The sequence below is a fragment of the Mesoplodon bidens genome (assembly GCF_964165515.1).
Source record: "Mesoplodon bidens genome assembly, chromosome: 4".
Classification (NCBI taxonomy): Eukaryota; Metazoa; Chordata; class Mammalia; order Artiodactyla; family Ziphiidae; genus Mesoplodon; species Mesoplodon bidens.
In genome coordinates this window covers 147,810,695-147,830,454 of record NC_138160.1, presented here as the reverse complement: position 1 = coordinate 147,830,454, position 19,760 = coordinate 147,810,695, and the positions used below count along the sequence as shown (strand labels likewise).

General features: G+C 51.4%; 1 protein-coding gene across 1 annotated transcript in view; it reads right to left on the bottom strand.

The window, feature by feature from the left end:
* Positions 1-7,605: 7,605 nt before the first annotated feature.
* SAFB2 (scaffold attachment factor B2) overlaps positions 7,606-19,760 on the bottom strand; it is a 35,288-nt gene continuing 23,133 nt past the window's right edge. Inside the window, exons 13-21 of the mRNA XM_081230730.1 lie at positions 18,676-18,767; positions 15,763-15,899; positions 14,060-14,350; positions 12,922-13,062; positions 11,700-11,742; positions 10,230-10,360; positions 8,497-8,609; positions 8,294-8,360; positions 7,606-8,004 (exon numbers count right to left, since the gene is read on the bottom strand). Coding sequence (XP_081086856.1) covers positions 7,854-8,004; positions 8,294-8,360; positions 8,497-8,609; positions 10,230-10,360; positions 11,700-11,742; positions 12,922-13,062; positions 14,060-14,350; positions 15,763-15,899; positions 18,676-18,767 — 1,166 coding nt within the window. The 3' untranslated portion in view covers positions 7,606-7,853. The remainder of the gene's footprint in view (positions 8,005-8,293; positions 8,361-8,496; positions 8,610-10,229; positions 10,361-11,699; positions 11,743-12,921; positions 13,063-14,059; positions 14,351-15,762; positions 15,900-18,675; positions 18,768-19,760) is intronic.

Sequence of the window (19,760 nt, the reverse complement as noted above, 5' to 3'; positions counted from 1 at the left end):
AAAAAAAAAACAAAAAAAAACAAGGACCTCCTGAGGAATTCCCTGGTGGTCCAGTGGTTAGAACTCAGCCCTTTCACTGCCAGGGCCCGGGTTCAATCCCTGGTCACGGAACTAAGATCCTGCAAGCCGTGTGGCACGGCCAAAAAAAATTTTTTTTTTTTGCAGTATGCGGGCCTCTCACTGCTGTGGCCTCTCCCGTTGCGGACACAGGCTCCAGACGTGCAGCCTCAGCGGTCATGGCTCACGGGCCCAGCCGCTCCGCGGCATGTGGGATCTTCCCGGACTGGGGCACAAACCCGTGTCCCCTGCATCAGCAGGCGGACTCTCAACCACTGCGCTACCAGGGAAGCCCCCCCCAAAATTTTTTTAATTAAAAATAAATAAGCAAGCACCTCCCTCCACCCCCAGGTAACTCTTGCTAGACGTGTTCCTTGGTCCTTCCTCAGGAACAGCAGCCTTACTACTGCACATGTCCCAACTTTTGCAGTGTTCCCCCTCAATCTCAGCAGGGATCGTCTGCCACCTGGTGTTTACTGAAGACACTACAAGATTTGGTGTCCCCGTCAGATATTCTAAACTAGGGGAATTTTCTGCCAGGCCCCATAAGACCCAATAGGCCAGACGAGGAATGAAGTGTTCTGAAAACTTGAAGATACAGAATTTTTGTGTTCTTTCTCTCTTTCTCCTTTCCGTAGATTCGATAAGCATTTACTATGTGTCTACCACATTCCAGGTGTTTAACCATGTCTTGATTTTCTGGTTTTTGATGCTTTGACATCTGGGGCCTCACTCACCCTGGAGGGACAGCCCCCCCAGGGCCAGCTAATTCCCAGAGACAGCAAACAAGTTCCCCTAGAGTACCTTTCACATGCAAACCAGCCAATCCAGAGCTCACACCCCAACTCCCCGCCTCCCACACTTGGGGGTGTCCCAATCCCAAGCTTGCTTATCCCCACGTCACCTGTTCCTTCCCATGGAAACCACAACAAAGGCCCTGGTCCAGGGACTTCCCTGGTGGTCCAGTGGTTAAGACTCCACTCTCCCAATGCAGGGGGACTGGGTTTGATCCCCGGTCAGGGAACTAGATCCTGCATGCTACAAGTAAGAGCTGGTGCAGCCAAATAAATGAGTATATTTTTAAAAAGGTTCTGGTCTACATTTTCCCCTCCCTCTGACTCACCCTGGTGCTTCTCTGCGTGGCCCTGCCTGGCATGGATTGCCCTCCCCCTCCTCTTGGGAAATGTAACAAAACAAAAAGTTTTCGGTAGTAGTCATCTCTTGATCTATTGTCCTCACTACCCCTGTGTAACAATAAAATCTATGTTTTGAAACTCCAGGCACTGGAGAGACAGCTGAGAAGGAGGGAGAATGAATGCCTGCCCCAGTGACGCATACATTCCAGGGGAGGGTGTGGACAATATGTTATGAGGACAGGCTGGTGTGACAATGATGAGGTAGGAGGGGAGTGGTCGGGGGACCTCCTGGAGGAGGAGGTAGGATCTGAGCCTCAACCTGCAAGATGAGAAAGAGCCATCAGCCATGGCCACACCCACACCACCCTGTGCTTAACTCACTGGACCCTGGTTCACTCATCGTCCTGGAAGTTCTGTGAAAGGGGAAGCAGCTCAGGTCCCCAAGTGCTTTGTGCAGTAGTACAATGTGGTCTCTGCTTTGTCTGTATTTGCCCTCAGAGGCAAACATGGGGCGGCTGCGTCTGATGTGGATTTGAGGACATGCAGTAAAAACCCAGCAACCTCCTGGGTGCCCACATTTCTGGGAGTGATTTGGGGGCCTTGGCACTGCTTTAACCTTCCCTGGGGCCGTTACCCAGCCTGGTTATGGGTCTGACAGTATCAGCGACATATTATGTCACCCTGGGGGTCCACTCTAAAGGTCAGCCGCAAGGGAACCCGGGAGAACTGCTCTGCCAAACGGCTCCCAGTCTCAGGTTTTATGGTAATGAAGTTAGTTCCCGTTTTGTCTCTGGCCAATCATCTTGCTTGGCCCATATTTGGTCCGACTCATGGCCCTTCCTGGTGGTGCTTGCATCTCTTAGCCAAGATGGGTTCCAGCGAGAAGGATTCTGGGTGGTTGGTAGGGTATATTATGGGCTGGTGTCTCCTCCCTCCTTTTGGTCCCTCCCGAATACTCCCGGTTAGTTTTCAGAGGTGGCACCATGTTCCTTAGCTGGACCCCCTGTTGTGAGACAGTTCGGGTGAGTGGGTCTAGCCAAGGTAGGTGGTTTCGGCCAACAGCTCCCTAACAGTCAGAGGGAGATGTGACTCTGGAAAAGGGATCAGAAAGATGCGCTCTACGGCCTGAAGATGGAGGAAGGGGCCAGGAGGCAAGGAATGTGGGTGGCTTCGAGAAGCTGGAAAAGGCAGGGAATCGGATTGCTCTCCTACAGCCTCCGTAAGGAACCAGCCCTGCAGACACCTTTAATTGGAGGACTTCTGGCCTCCAGAACTGTGAGATAAGAAGTTTGTGTGAATTTGTTATGGCAGCCAGAGGAAACACACACCCAATTCTCTTGCAGGTATTGTGTGAAACTCTCAAACCCTAAAATCAGTGCAGTACTCTGGGGAGAGGAGATCACTGTTCCTGAGAAACTGGCATCCCACTGACCCAATGAGGCCTCCAGCTCACAAGGTGGACCTGACATGGTCCCCCATCACATCTGCCTGGGGCGGAGGCATCATGCCCAGTTGAGAAATGAGAACTCTGAGGGCTCAGAGGGGGGTAAGTCACTTTCCCAAGGACACACAGCTGAAGGAAGAAGAGCTAGGATGCGAACCCACTGTTCACATCCTGTGAACTGTGTGACCGAAGGAGGGATGGTCTAATCTCTGGAGAATGGGGGTGGGGCAGCACTGGGAGAACTCAGCAGGGACCCCACCCCTCAACCTGCAAACCAGTTAAAAAGCACCACATCCCCACGAACTGACAACTTTGTGGCTGTACTTTAAAAAACTCGAAAGCCCTTTTTAGACCCTTGCATTTGAAATTATTTAACTAAGAGTTAATGCGTGCAATTTGAGACTGGCAATCACCATGCAGGCTTGGGAATTCCTGCATAGTGAGAAATTTTAACCTAGGAGCTGTTTTGAAATGTAATGAAATCTTTATGAATACAAAATTTAGCAGTTGATGAAGCTGACACATTTTTTGTAAATGTGGAGACATTTGATAAGGTGTTCATTCTGATGTTGCAGTTTTCTCTTTGTATTTTTGGAGCCAATCGTTTCTTAGCTCTTCCTCCCCAGGCCTCAAAACATCTTACAGGTCTCCCGGAAAGCACCAGCACCCTAGGCCCTCTTCCTGCAGGCCTCCCAGGGCCTGTCAACACGTATTGAGCACTTACTGTATGCCAGGAGCAATTCTGAGCTTTTTAATATATATCAGCTAATTTAATCTTTGCAAAGACCCTCTGTGGTAAATACTATCATATTTCCAGTTAAGGAAGCCAAAGCAGGGAGGAACTATTTTAACTCCCCATGGGCAGACAGGTAGGTTGGATTCCAAGCCATCTCCCGAGGCTATTCCAGTGGCTCTCACTCCTATGACACCGAACAGCCCCCACCTCAACCTTTAAAACATTTTTTTTTTTTGCGGTACGCGGGCCTCTCACTGTTGTGGCCTCTCCCGTTGCGGAGCACAGGCTCCGGACGCGCAGGCTCAGCGGCCATGGCTCACGGGCCCAGCCGCTCCGCGGCATGTGGGATCTTCCCGGACCGGGGCACGAACCCGTGTCCCCTGCATCGGCAGGTGGACTCTCAACCACTGCACCACCAGGGAAGCCCTGCCACAATTTTTTAAAATGTTTTAGGGCTTCCCTGGCTGCGCAGTGGTTGAGAGTCCGCCTGCCGATGCAGGGGACACGGGTTCGTGCCCCGGTCCGGGAAGATCCCACATGCCGCGGAGCGGCTGGGCCCGTGAGCCATGGCCGCTGAGCCTGCGCGTCCGGAGCCTGTGCTCCGCAACGGGAGAGGCCACAACAGTGAGAGGCCCGCGTACCGCAAAAAAATAAAAAATAAAATAAAAATATACCCCCCCCAAAAAATTGTGCCAAAATACATGTAACATAAAAATTTGCCATCTTATACATGCACCCCTATGTTCGTTCATAGCAGCACAATTCACAATAGCCAAAACATGGAAACTACCTAAATGCCCATCGACAGATGAATGGATAAAGAAAATGTGGTACATATATACACAAAGGAGTATTACTCAGCCATAAAAAAGAATGAAATAATGCCATCTGCAGCAACAACATGGATGGCCCTAGAGACTATCACACTAAGTAAGTCAGAAAAAGAAAGACAAATATATGATATCGCTTATATGTGGAATCTAAAATACGTCACACCTGAACCTATCTGCGAAACAGAAACAGACTCACAGACATAGAGAACAAACTTGTGGCTGCCAAGGGGAGGAGGGGTGGGTTGGGAGTTGGGGTTAGCAGATGGAAACTATTGTATATAGGATGGATAAACAAGGTCCTACTGTATAGTACAGGGACTATACTCAATATCCTGTGACAAACCATAATGGGAAAGAATATGAAAAGGAATATATATAACTGAGTCACTTTGCTGTACAGCAGAAATTAACACAGTATTGTAAGTCAACTATACTTCAATAACATTTTTTAGAAAATTTATCATCTTAACCATTTTTAAGTGCACTTCAGTGGCATTAAGCACATTCACATTTTCCTGCAACCATCTCCACCATCATCTCCAGAACTTCCTCTCCCCAAACTGAAACTCTGTCCCTACTGAACACTGACTCCCCATCCCCTCCCCCAGCTCCCACCATCTACCTGCTGTCTCTATGGATGTGACTCCTCTAGGGACCTCCTATGAATGGCATCAGTATTTGTCCTTGTTTCTGGCTTCTCTCACTGAGCACCATGTCAAGGTTCATCCCTGTTGTAGCAGGTGTCAGAATCTCCTTCCTTTTGAAGGCTAACATACCACTGTATGGTTGGACCACAATTTGTTTATCCATACTACTACACACCCATTAGGATGGCTATTATTTAAGAAAACAAACACCCAGAAAACAAGTGTTGGTGAAGATGTAGAGACACTTGGAACCCTCGTGTACGGCTGGTGGGAATGTAAGATGGGGCAGCCGCTGTGGAAAACAGCCTGGTGGTTCCTCAAAAGTTAAACATAGAATTACCATATAAGCCAGGAATTTCACTCCCAGGTATACACCCAGGAGAACAAAAAACAGCTGTACAAAGACCTACAGGCACACTTGTCTTTATAGCAGCATGATTCATAGGAGCCAAAAGGTGGAAACCACCGAAGTATCCATTAGCAGATACTTTTTATAACAAGTCTTTTCTTCCACCTCCCTTTTCTCTCCTGAAATAAAATCTGAACTAATATAACCTAATGACACACAGTTTAAAAAAAAAAAAAAACAACAACCAGCAACCCAACCATATGATGCTCTATCAGATACAAGAAGAAATAAAAAGAAAATGATGTCTGGTAAGTGCTGTCTAATTTAGCCTGTCAACGCTGGGGCACAAGCCCTGGTTATATCACGTACAAGATGAAGTGCTCAGACGCATGGGTCTATTCAGACATTTCGTCTCAGACAGAAGCAGCAGGGGAGGTGTTTAGACCCCGCAGGTCTGTTCAAAGAAATGGTGAACAACTCTTGGTAAGGTTCTGGACTGACAAGCTATTTTCCCTCAATTTATCCAGAAGTTGCACTCCTGAAAAATCTGTATGTATGAAAACTGTAAACTGTGTCCCCCTCCAAATTCACATGTTGAGGTCCTGGCCCCCAGGACCTTGGGATGTGACTGTATTTGAAGACAAGGTCTGTACAGAGGTAATCAAGTTCAAATGAGGTCAGTAGGGTGGGCCCTAAATCCAGTCTGAAATTCAGACGCAGACACACACACAAGGAGAAGGCTGGGTGAAGGAGGTAGAGACGGGGTGATGGATTTACAAGTCAAGGGATGCCAAAGACTGCCAGCTGCCACCAGAGTTTGGGAGAGGCCCTAAAACAGATCCTCCTCCCCTCCCCCCACACCCCAGCCTCAGAAGGAACCAGCCCTGCTGACACCTGACCTGGCCTCCAGAACTGGGAGAGGATAAATTTCCCTTGTTTATATCACCCAGTCTGTAGTGCCGAATTACGGCAGCCTTGGCCAATCAATGTTGTCCTATGTATCCATGTGAAAGAGAGACCGGTGTTAGGCCCAGCTAATGAGGAAAGGGCTTGTCTCTTCCCACAGGCTGTCCCGTGGGACTGGCCCGCACTCTCCATGCTTCCCGGGGTCCCCTCGGGCCAGCTGGGCAGCAGTGCCCTGGTCAAGCCCTGGCTCTGCACTTCAGGACTTGCTCCTATCTTGTGACAAGATCTGACAACCGGTCTCACCCTCAACCCCAAGTCTAATCTGGCTTCTCTTGGCCGACTTGGGACACCTGGACCCCAATTTCTAGACTAGCTTGCGGGGTGGGGAGATGAAGCTCTCCATGCAGGAGAAAACATGCCACACTGGCCCCGACTGCACCATGGAGACATCATCCTGTCAACCTGTCATTGGAAAATGACTCTAAACGCCCCTGCGGTGAAGGAAGAGCATGAGGTGTTTATTTGGGCAATTCAAGCAGACAGGACTCGAGGGCCAGCGCCGGCCGGCCTGCCTTTCATGCTCGGGCTTCCTCAGCAAGCCGGGCAGGGTTTTCAGATTGCTCTTTTCAAACTAAACACCCCAGCAGAACAGGGGACTCCGGGAGAACTGGCAATTGTTCTGGGGCCTGTGGGGTGGCTGTCCTAGTTGCGGAGGGGAGGGAGGGAATCAGGTTGCCAGCAGGTGGCACACGGGTTAACTCTTCACACGCCGATCCAGACCACGCAGGTCTAGGGCTGAGATTTGCGGGAAACCAGCATCCCTCTTGCCCCCAGGCCCTGCGCAGGTCCCAGGTCAGTCTTGTGGCCACCAGGCCACCTCATTCATGAGATGGGCTGGACCCCTCTTCTGCCCCAACAAGCCTGCAGTCACCCATTCCGTGTCCTGACATCAGCTCTGCGTGGGCAGCAATGATCCTTCCAGAGGAACAGAGATGGCCCCTCTGGCCAGACAGGGGTCTTTAATGAATATTGCTGCTGCTTATAATCACAAATGAGATTTCACCTATGAACCTGCATTTCCAGAAAAACGGGTGGATGGGATATAGCTGGGCTCACGCCAGGCAGCGGCTGCCCCATCCCCATCCCTCAGCCAGGCCCCCAAACCGCACACCAACACTGGCTAGACATCCCCAGGCACCCCAGCAGAAGAGGTGAAGTGCTGGTCCCAGGGGCCCCCGATGCACACACCCCTCCCCTCAGGGAAGAATTCCTAATTCCCATCCCAGCTCTGCCACCTACGAGCTCTCGGACTCTGGACAAATGATCTGACCCCGCAGCCATTTCCTCACCTGTAAGACGGGGAGGTGCACGGCCCCACTTCATTGGGAGCTGTGAGAATTCAGGAACACGAGCCGGCCTCTGCTACCCAAACAAAAGCGGTGCCGCCGAGGGCTGACACTGCTCTCTGCTCTATCATCACTGAGACACACACACAGCTGCGAACCATAAACTTTTATTAACGGAAAATGGAATGCCTCGTTAACAGAAACCTTGTTTTACAAATGGCAGAACAAGAACACATTTATTAAAAAAAAAAAAAAGTGGATTCACATTGTATTAAGCTACAACACGGTGGCAGGATTTGTTTCTGTTTCTTAAAAGACTCCACAAGTTCAAGGTAACTCTGGCTAAGAGACTCGACAGTACGTCTGCCTGCCTACCAGGACACGTGGGGTGGGTGGGCTCTAGTAGCGGCGGGTGAAGTGGGGGTATGGGTGGGGGGCGGGGGGCGGGCCTCTGCTGCCCCGGTCCTGGCCGGCCACTCCTCCACCCTCGAGGCCTCCGGAGGGCACCACGTGAGCATGGGCGTGCCCGCCGTGTGCAAAGCCGCCTCGCCTAGGAACAAAGGCACACGTTTGGCCCCAGAAGCACCTGTGTTCTCACTGTGTCACGTTGCAGCATAGGGCTCTGTGGCCTTTAGAGCCCCTTGGCTTTTTCCAGGTGAGGAAAATCATAACCACGGGTTGCATTCCGGGGAAGAGCATTAGCTGCGTAAGTTGCCAAGAGCTGCTTTGGGGGTTTGTTCTCAAAGCATTCGACCCCGAAAGTGGATCAAGCATGCAAAAAGGGAGAGGAAGTGAGAACTGGGAACAAATCAATTTTATCCGCGGACAGTACTTCTTACCCCGATATTCCACCCCGACTTGCCACATGCCCTGGCCCCGAGGGCCCAGACAGGCCCCTCTCACCACCTGGAAGAGAAGAAAGAGTCTGCAAACACTCCCTTCTTGGAAGCCCTGGAAAAGCTGGCCCTCTGGAGCATGCTGGGACTGTGGCTGTCCCTCCACGGGAGGCCCTCCCGACCCGCAGGCATGAGTGAACCCATACCTTGCCACCGCAAGTGCTCCCGGCCCGCCGTGCCCGCATCCACTGTGCCCGGCCAGGCGCGCTCCTGATGCTCCTCCAGCCTCTGGCTGTGCTCCGCCCAGTCACGGCCACCCCTTTGCCAAAACGAAAGGCAGATACACAATGGTCCCACTGTGCCTCTAACGTGAGGCTGTGACATGGGGGCTCTGGGGGCTCGTGCCCCACTGTCAAGGGTTTCTGAGAGAAGTGGGCAAAGAACGGCAACAGACACTTCCCCAAAGATACACACTCGGCCAGTAAGCACACGAGTAGGTGTTCAGCACAGCTACCGTCACAACCACCTCACCCTCATTAGGACGGCTATTATCTAAAAGACAAGGATGAGTGTTGGTGAAGGTGTGCAGAAACAGGGATTCTCACACTGGGCTGGTGGGAATGTAAAAGGGTGCAGCCTCGTTGGAGAACACTGTAGTGGCTCCTTAAAAGCTTAAACACAGAGCGACCTTATGACCCAGAGATTCCACTCCGAGGTGTCTAACCGAGACATGCATTTACACGAAAACTCGTACACCAACGTTCGTAGCAGCATGATTCCATAACAGCCCCGAGGTGGAAACCACCAAGTGTCCATCAACTAATGAATGGATAAACAAAACGTGGTCCATCCACATACTGGAATATTAATCAGCCTTGAAAAGGAATGAAGCCCTGACACTCGCTACAACAAGGATGCACCTTGAGAACACAATGCTCAGTGAGCAAAGCCAGACATAAGAGGCAACACAACACACTGTGTGATTCCAACTCACGTGAAACATCCAGAACAGGCAAATCCACAGGGAAAGAAAGTGGGTTAGTGGTTGCCAGGGGGATGGGGAGTGACTGCTAATGGGGGTTTCTTTTGGGGGTGATGGAAATGCTCTGAAATGGATTGTGGTGATGGATGCACAACTCTATGAGTTAACTGAAAGCCATCAAATTGCACACTTTAAATGAGTGAACTGCACAGCATGTGAATTGTATCTCAAAAAAGCTGTTTAAAAACGGTTTCAGACAGAAACCCTGGGAGATGAAAATCCAAACACGGTACCCACGTGCAGGTGCCAACAGCCCCTGGAGGCCTACAGGAAAGCCTCCCGGCCCCAGGCTGGGTGTGGAAGGACAAGGGCACTGCCCGCCGGTGACCACCACTCGAGGCCCAGGACCAGGAAGCCAGCAGACCCCCCACACCTGTCTGCAAGGGTGAGTGCACCTCGCTGCGTGCAACGCCTGTCTCAGGTGACAGCCCCCCAGTCACATGGTGACGCTGCACAGCGCAGCCTGTTGTCAGTGCAGGAGCTCGCCCGTTTAAATTTAACGCAAATAGGACTAAAAGACATGAAAGGACCCAGTGCTAAGTAGGTCGCTCAGGAAAGAACACTCTCATCTGTCACACTGGCACTCCAGTCTTTGATCAACACCCGAAAACCCACCTAGAGGTGCAGTAGAAACTTGTGGTAGCCGTGACACCGGTCTTACAAACACCTAAAGACAACTTTGGGGGTGGGGTGGGGTAAAGCTTCTCTACTACTGATGGGGACAAGCCTTAGACGGCTTCAGGGCTGCTGCCTTCAGCAGGCAGGGCTCACACAGGGCCAGGAGGGGCTGTTCCAGGCGACCTGGCAGGTACACACACCCGGTTCACTTTCAGAGAAGCCAACCCGTCACCCGGCGAGGACAGTGATGCCCAGCCCCTCTGTGGCCTGCCCGCTAACCTGGGGGGAGGAGGCAGCCCCCGGCCCTCGCTCATCCTCTTGTCGGAGCCGTAGCCACCCCAGCCATCTCGGGAATCGCGGCCATGGCGCTCTGGTGGTCCTCCGTGGCCGTGGCGGTCGTCTGAGTAGTGCTGGAAGGCACAAGAGGGACAGGGCGACTCCAGTCACATGGCTCCCAGACAAGCTCGCGGCAGGCCTACCTTCTGGGTCTCGGCAACCTGCAGACCCTGCCTCAGTGTGTTGGGGTGTGGCTCAGCACCCCAGCCACCCACGAGGACCTGCTCAGGCCCCTTCGGACACTTCCTGACCCCCTCCTTGAGAACCCCAAGCGCCGCTAAAGCTCCATCACTGGTGCCACATGAAGGGCCAGCAGTGGGCCCTCCCACCCAGGAGCATGGAGAGCCCCATGCTTCAGGGTCCACTGAGAAGAGTCACTCAGACCCGCCTTCCCTGAAGAGTCAGGGCACCTGCTCCTTGCTGGAGACAGGAGGGCCCTCCCCACACCCCTAGGGCAGGCCAGCGCCCTCAGAGCCCTCTCTGCTCATAGTACTGTGGAGGCCTGGTGGCAAGTACTGAAGGCAGGAACGGCTTAGTACCCCTGGCCAACAAAGTCAGTGCTCAGGAAGCCAGCACACCCGGGGAGCAAGAGAGAATACAGCACTCTCTCAAAACCCACACCCCTGTTTTAAAAAGTCATGATTCTGATGCCATCCCCCACCTTTCTCATGGAGGCCTCCTCTCTTCTCTGAGCTGACACCCTAGGCAGCTCTCACAGGGAACCTGCAGACTATCAGACACGGGGACCCATCCCAGTACCCGACACAGAGGAATGCCCCAAAACATGACCTAAATGACCCCCTACCAGGCCGCTAACCCCCCGCTGGGGCATCCCACAGTGCCTAGACGCGAAGGCACTCCAAACACATAGGCAACCAAGTATCTCTTCAATTAGTTTCTACTGAATAAAACGAAAAACAAGCCCTACCTATTTAAAAAACACAGACTCCAGACTCGAGACTTCCCTAGTGGCGGAGTGGTTAAGAATCTGCCTAACGCATGGGACACGGGTTCGAGCCCTGGTCCGGGAAGATCCCACATGCCGCGGAGCAACTAAGCCTGTGTGCCACAACTACTGAGCCTGCGTTCTAGAGCCTGCGAGCCACAGCTACTGAGCCCATGCACCATAACTACTGAAGCCCACGCGCCTAGAGCCCATGCTCCACAACAAGAGAAGCCACCACAATGAGAAGCCCGCGCACCGCAATGAAGAGTAGCCCCCGCTACTTTGCAGCAATAAAGACGCAATGCAGACAAAAAATAAAATAAATAAATAAATTAATTAAATACAAAACGCAGACTCACTAATCATTTCTGTGCACATCTACTCACCGGCCAGAACTGACATCTCCACGCCCCGCCCACCCCACAGAAGCAGGCACGCCCCTGGCCTGCTATCTGGCTTTTACTCACCTGCCCATCTCGCTCTCCCATCACTGACCTTGAACCTTCCCTCCTGCAAAAAAGAAACGTCTCATTCCAAAGGCAGATGATGGCTCTACACAACACTGCTGCAGACCACACAGAAGAGGTCCACAATTGGAGTATTTATCCCCTTTTACCACATGAGAACTGTAATTTACTGGCCTGAAAAAAAACTGCCTCGCAGCTTTCTCTGGGAGTAGGAGTGAAGTGGGATCCTAAGAAGGTTGGAACGAAGGTTTTACTGAACTAAAATCCCTTAGAGGGGTCTCAGAAGTAGAGACCCACACCATGAAGCTAATGCCTATAATTTTATCTGTGGCCTGATGACAAGTCAGATAATAAGAAAGCCTCGGCAGGTCCCTAACCTCTAGTCTGACCCAACACACGACTCACACCACATCTGAAACCAATCCAGCCATAATTAATTAAACGAGCGGCTTCTCAGCCTGTCTTTCCCTGCTTTTCCTTCCCAGAGCTAATGAGCGGAGAAACTGGCTCAAGGATATGCAGCTCAGGGGAGCATGATGAGAAACCTAAAGAGAGAATTCTTAAACTGGAAAAATCGAGGGCTGCTTTTCTAAAAAACGAGATACAGTCTTCATTAAAAAGGCACTGGCAAAAAAAATAACCCACCCAGACCCTCGAAACACAAAGCAGGCCTAACAGGACCTCTGCCACGTTCTGCAGTCAGCTCTCTTCACGTGGGCTGGCACGACCCCATGCCAGTCAGTGACCCCTGCAGATGGCTCAGGCGAGTCACAGCTTTTCTCTAAACTGCTTTCTCATCTGTGTGAACAAGGAGGCAGGGCCACACCCTCCTCAAAGCCCCGTGCTCCAGAGCAGCTTGTGCCGGTGGGAGGGACAGGGAGGAAGTGTGGCCGTGGAGACACCCCAGGGAGCTGTGAAACCCAGAGCCCGAGGCCACCCCCAAGAGAGCTGAGCACAGGGGAAGCCAAGGTTCAGGTCCTGCCCAGGGCCCATCTGTCCTAAGAGGACAGTGCATGAAACGTGCTCCGAGGTGCCTTCCCCCTAGACAAAGCCAGGATGCCGTACATGACCACCGATCCCAACGTCCTGCTCAAGGTCTGTTTCTAAATTCCACGTGTGACGGGGTCAGAGGCACCCACTAGGAACCTCACGAGTGCACCAGACATTAAGAGAATAGATGGAGACCGATCCCTGCTGTAGAAGTGGGGCGGGGGGCACTGACCTGTCGGCCACGTGCTCCTGGTACTGGCCCCGGTCACGGTGGTCAAAGTCATGGAAACGGTGATCGGGCCGAGGGAAGTCTGGGCGGTATCTGTCCTCCATGGCCATGCGCTTTCCCTCTGGCCAATAGGCATCATCTCTCCTGTTTTTTTATTTTAAAAAGAATGCAAATTTCATTTATGAAAGAGAATGAGGGTAAAAAGAAAGAGGGAAGAAGTGGGGAGGGGAGCTCTCTCTCCAGACCCAGTATCATTTAAAATGTCCCGCAGGGCTAATCTCTAAACATTCAATCATTATCGCTTTGATTTGATAAATTAAAATCCCCCAAACTGCCAAAAGGCATACTGGCATTCTCATCTGACAATCCTGAAAAAAGAACTGCTGTGAGCTAATTGTGTCACAAGGCTGTTAATACCTTGATCCCCACATGAGCTCAGATGCAAGTGCAATGAAATCTTTGATTCTCCTGGAATGAGGTTCCGAGTCACCACGTTCTCACCTCCTCGTCTGCTATGCTAACCTGAACCTCCCTCTGAGCTTCTGCAGAAGCGAAGGGAATTAGATCGGGTGATGGCAAACTACATACAACTCAGGATGGTATCCAATTATCTTCTTCCTGATTTTTACCAGAAAATTAGGCTCACGGGTGGTGGGGTGATGGGTGACCGTCAATTAAGCCGCTCAGAGAAGCTGGAGAGCAATAAACCTACTTTCTGAGTAGGAAGGCAATCTCCTTTTCCACAGCACCCAACTCTGTGCCTCTCCCTCTAGGAGGACACGAGCCTGGCGGAGATGGCAGTGAATGTGGCATAACGCATGCTTGGTTGTCTCCTACCCACTAGACAGTGGTCATGCTCTACTAGGAACCACAGTGCGAATAACGGGACGGCCTAGGCGAAAGCATCACAAACCCTTCAGCAAGTGGCAACAATCAAGATTCTCTGGAGAATAACTTGGGTGGGGAAAAAAAGCTGCACTGGCCACAGAGGTGGCAGCAAGGAGCCCTGCCCAAGCGTCCAGAGGCCCAGATTCTGTCTGAAACACCTCCGACTCCCTACGCTGAGGTGGACAGGAGCGGGGTGGCTCTCTCAACGTCAGGGTAAGCGCCCCGTCCCCCTGCCCCGGGCCAGGGGCCGTACCGCCCGACGTCGTAGGGCCTCCTGAGCACCGACCGCCGCTCCTGCTCGTAGCGCAGCTGCTCCTGCTGGTGCCGCAGCTCCTCGCGCTCCCGCTGGATGCGCTCCTGCTCCTTCCGGCGCTCCCGCTCCACGCGCTCGCGCTCCCGTTCCAGCCGCTCCCGTTCCAGCCGCTCCCGCTCCAATCGCTGCCGCTGGCGCTCGAGCTGCAGGCGCTCGCGCTGCAGCCGAGCCTTCTCCTTCCCCTCGTGGAGGGCGTCCAGGCGCTGCTCCCTCTCACGCTGCTCACGCTCTCTGGGGGAACACAGGAAGGCCGCCCTGACGTCCCGACGTGGTGGCACCCAGCCATCAAGACGTCGTCCTCCGAAGGAGCCTGGAACCTTCCAGCTCCCGATGGGAATTGGCTCACCCCGGGCCTGGCTGCCCCCCGCCAGCTACTAGGCGGAAGGCACTAACCGGCTCCCTAAGCTGCTCGATCGGCCAGAAACCCCAATCTCCACACTTCCCCTTTCTCCAAACAGCAAAGCTGGGGTGAGCTGGGAGGGAGGGGGTGATGACGAGCAGACACAGAGCCTCAGGTCCAGACCAGGAGGACTTGGCTCAAAGAGCACCAAAACAAAGCCATAGCTAAATAAAGGTCAGGAAAGTAAGAAAAGCAAAGGATAATTGCTACTCTGCAACTGCTGGGCACAGAGAAAACCCTGGAGTCACGGATGATAGTAGCTTTCCCTGAAGAGGGACAATCAACACTGTTTTTTTGTCACCCCTCCCCTCTACAAGGCTGTATTTTTAATGAGCACGTCATTTTGAAGAGACCTAAGAAGGTGTGGGGACAGGAGAAGGCCAGTCACCAGCGAAGGGGACGAGGTCTCATTTATCAGCCACCGCACACCAGGAGCTGAGTGGGGACTGAGGAACCCTGTCCTGCTCTCTTCACACCCTCCCATGGTGCCTGGGAAAGGTCCAAACCAAGGGCAAGCCAGCTGGAAGCAAAACATCTCCAAATAGATCAAGAAACTTTTACTTGCTAAACCCCATATGCAGAGGCTGAAATCACACTGTTTTGGAAAAGCAAACTGGAGAAGTTTCTACATGATGTGCTTCAGCTCAAGAAAGTTTCTCAAACACTGCAGCATCACAACTTCACTGGGTAATGTTTGAGGGAAAATGACGAGGGAGCTCTAGACAACCTGGTGTGAAATGGCAGAAAGCGAAAATGGAAATGACAGGACTGCTTCAACAAACCATCTCCTTGGCAAAGGGGCACAGAATCGCTGTGGGACCGCTGCTGCCTGAAAACGCCACGAAACGCAGCCGTCTCAGGAGCGAAGATGTGAATCACAGCTCTAACAGGCCAGCCTTCCTGGGCTGCCATGTTGATCTAATTCATGTGGAAGGGTTTGGCAGTGAAAACTGAGGCCTCAACCCTGGAGAGCCTTCTACCTAAAGCCACACGCAGCGTGGGTCCGCTTGCTACCTGGTCCAGGGTGCAACTTCAGCCAGAGGAGATGCTGCTGAGCAGAAACGGGCTCTGATGAAATGTCACGCGACTATCATGGGCCAGTGTGAATGCCCCCGCCTTTCGGTCTCAGAGGAAACACATTAGGCCAGTGAGCCACAGCCACACAGGCGACTCGCTTGGGAGGAAGAGCAACCCTCCCAAGAGGAGACCACGGACCCGCCGGCCTCGCTCGGCCCCCACTCACCGCCGCCTCTCTGTCTCTCGGATTTCCCGTTCCCGCTGCCTCTGGCGCTCTCGTTCCCTTTGCTCTTTGATTTTGTCAAAGGACAAGATGTCTCTCTTCTCTTTGCTTTCCGATTTGCGATCCTGACTCTTTGAGCTCTGTTTACCAAAATTGGTTTATTAATGTTAGGAAAATGCTGACAACAGATGCATGACGCAAGTGGAGTATGCACATCTGGACTAGACTAAGATCCTTCAATCCCATGTGGTTTACAGGGAGGCCCCAGCACAGGCCGCCTCACACCGCCATCTGAGTTACGCTGCTAGAGTCTTGCTTTCAAAGGGCATTAATGGAAGAGAAGAGGTGGGGTGAAACCTCAGCAGTTTTTCTGCAGCAGCAGAGCCAAGGCTCTGCATTATCTAAAGCAAAACGAGGCTCCCCAGAGGCACGGGGCACGTGCACTCGATGCCCGCAGCGACCCCTTCGTTCACTGGGGAAGCTGTGGAAGCAGCTGTCTAGACAGACAGCTGGAGGAGGGGCTGCGTTTTTCACTTCTCAGCTATTGGCTCAGGCCTCAGGCAGGTGGCCTCAAAACAGAGCAAGCCAAAGGCAGTTGAATGTAAAACAGCACTGCCAGTAAGGTAGAAAGTACCAGTGGGCAACTTCTATGCTCTTCCATTTCTGGGAGAAGGCAGGAAACACTGACAGCCAATACCCATTTCTGAGGCTGTCAAAGGCTGGGACTCCCAAACGGGCCACAAGCAGACTCTCCCAGTAGCTCAGAACCCAGGGCCTCCTGAAGACCCGCCACCTCAGAATCCCCAGGGAAGGGGGGCCTGGGAGATACTATTAAAAAGCTCCTCAGCTTATTTTCTTAATTTGCTCACTAAGGGGCAAAAACATCAATGAAAGACAAAGCAATCCAAAAGAAAGATAGGCAAAGGAGGGGGACACAGAGGACACCCTCATTACAGGGACAGATCTGCAACCCGAAACATCGCCATTACCCTCAAGATGGGCAGAGTTGAGAGTCTGATCACATACACTGCAGGCTGGAGTGAGGAAGGGCAAATGCCCTATGTTCCGAGGTACGGATGTGATCTTCTGGGGAGGCCAGCATGGCAATGGAGGTGCCGAATCCGACTCCAAGTTCACAGCCTGGCCTCGGCCACTTCCTAGCGGCCCAGCACACGCTACACACTCAGTGAACCTAAGTATCCTCCATAACCTTGCTGAAGGGCACTCTAATCGTTATCTACCACAACGAACAACGTCCTGGCGGCTTTGGACCAGCACTGCCAAGAGGCGTGCACGCAAATGTTGCACTGCAGCCATTTTCAATAGGGGATGTGGAAACAGCCAAGTGTCCGTCACCAGGGGACTGGTTAAAAATGATCAAGGTGCATCCATAAGCTGAATGATACAAGCTTTACAAAGAAAAGTACACACACCACCACCTGGATGGATTTCAGGGACATCACGCTGAGGGAAAAGACCCATCTCAAGGTCACGGTTGCATGATTCCATTTATATACTTCCTCACAACGACAACATGCTGGTGATGTAGGACAGGTTAGAGGTTTCCCAGCACTGGGGATGGGCTGGTGGGCTGGGTGTGACAATAAAGGGATACCAAGGAGGAGGTCTTTGTGCTGATGGACTAGCTCTGCATCTGGATTGTGGTGATGGGACACAAATCTACACGGGTGACAAAATGTCCTAGCACTGTTCACACCCCCTATGCCACCCTCCTGGCTCTGCGACTGTGCTACACAGTTACACGAGATGGAACCACTGGATGAAACCAGGTGACGGGTTCCTGGGCCTCAATTTCCTGTGAATCTGTAATTATTTCACATTAAAAAAAAATTTTTTTTAAGTAGAAAAAGCAGAACTGTATGTCTCAATACACAAAGCTCTCCAAGACATCACATACAAAGAGGTGTACAGCGTGGCAAGTTATGGGAAGACGCTTTCCCCATGGTGTTTGAGTGCAGACACGTGTGCCGCATGTGTAATGCCCTTTGAGAGGAGCCCATGCAGAGCACAGGCTTCTGCTTCGCTTACCTTGTATCTTTCTATACTACGTGTATGTTCTAATCAGGCCTGCGCTATTACTTACTTTTTTAACATCAGAGTTATTTGGGTGGTAAAATTATAGGCCTTTTTGGGTTTTCTTCTCTAGATTTCTCTGTATTTTATGATTTTCCTATAGCCCAGAGGAAAAACAGCATTAGGAACTGCTACTTTATAGAACCCAAATGTTCATTTCAAAATTAAGTCTCAAGACCACAAGTGTTCTTGGATGAATACTGTTAGCTCTGCACTCACTAACACAGCACTACTCTCCTCATTAGCCTTTTAGTTAGAACCTTCAGCTGGATGCAGAGGGTTTTGTTTTCCAGAGTAGAAGAAGCAAAATGGACAAGCAACTAGCTTGTCCAGCAGCATGGACCACAGAAGCAATGGAGCTCATTCTCTGGTAACATGGAAGACAGTTTTAGGGTGGACTCTACTTTTCTTTTTGGTTAATTTAATAGGAGACTAGAAAAACTAAAGAAAATAAATAAAGTACTATTAGATTAACCAAAGAGTAGAACCTGCCTTCCAACTTGACAAGCCGTGGGTCTTGCCCATTCCATCCAATTTGTGAATCAATTCTCCTTCTAGAAAACAGTATAACCTATAACCTAACAGGACTGGCAAAGGGTCAACACATTTATGGGGAGCAAACACAGTTAAGTATTGTTTTGAAGTAAGTTTCAGAACCTAGTTCGTGCCTGTACATATACTTTAAATAGTTAATACACCTTTTGAGTTCTTTCTCTTAACATTTCAAAGGTGAAACAACGTTGTTCTCATACCGCAAATCAGAGTGGTTGTTAAACCACCATCAGAACCAGCCGGACTTGAGAGGGCAGAAGCTATACTTACTCTCTCCTTTGACCTGCTTGTGGTTTTCACACTAATGACAGGCTCCCCTTTCGATTTATCCATCACGACTGTTCGTTCCATGCCTCTGCTTCCTTCAGGAGAAAACACAGCCACTTATGAAATCATGCTGACCGCCCCCCCTCCTGACCGCAGGCAGCAGCCCCGCCAACCGGGGGCTCTGGACGTGCCCTCCAATGACTACTGATAAGCTCTGGAGCCTCGGCGCCCCATCTCTCTCCCCTCTGTGACGTGAAGTCAGTGACGCCCACATGGCAACAGCAGGTCTGAGGTGGACAGGGCACCCCGACAGGCCTTTGCTCATCTGGAATGAAGTGGCGTGATCTGTTCACACCTTACAGCGTAAACGGGAATTAAACTGCATTCTGCAACGTGGGCACAAACACGTCCCACACTCGGGCCTCCTTCACCCCCATGCTAAACCCCAGTGCTGCAGGGATCATGTACTTCGACGTGCATTCCTCCCACACGTTCTGGAGAGCTCTGCAGAACCCAGGCCCCTGTGCTGAGTCAGACACGGCCTGCCAACTCAGAGGGCCCCGCCAGACAGGTGGGCTCCCCTCATTCATCTACCGCAATAAAGGCTTCCAAACTGATTTTCCCCTCAATGAAACGATAAGCAGGCTCTAACCACCGGAACAATTACTGATTTAGGGAGATTTACAATACTGAAGAACATTTTAAAAATACAGTGCTCTTGAGACTGCTGGTAAATTACTCCAAACACTTGAGATGTAACTTATAATGTGCCGTACCAAATTCCAAGGTTCCAGATGGTTGGGTTGTTTCTGTTTTAAGGGGGGTGGAGGGCGTGTGTGTGTGGGGGAGTGCACTGGTTTCACTTTTCCCCACAAAACTTTCTGTGGAGTCTCATGCAAACCTGAAGGTGCATTGCACAATAAACTTTTATAATGGGTATAGATGCTCTGAGGTTTTAGTTTTCTCTCTCTCTCTCTTTTTTTTTTTTTTTTTTTTACTATATCTGGTTTTAACATAAATGCAAGAAAAACTCGATGACATACTTGCAGAACTGCATGGAGTCACAGGAACCAGGACACCTCGCTCTT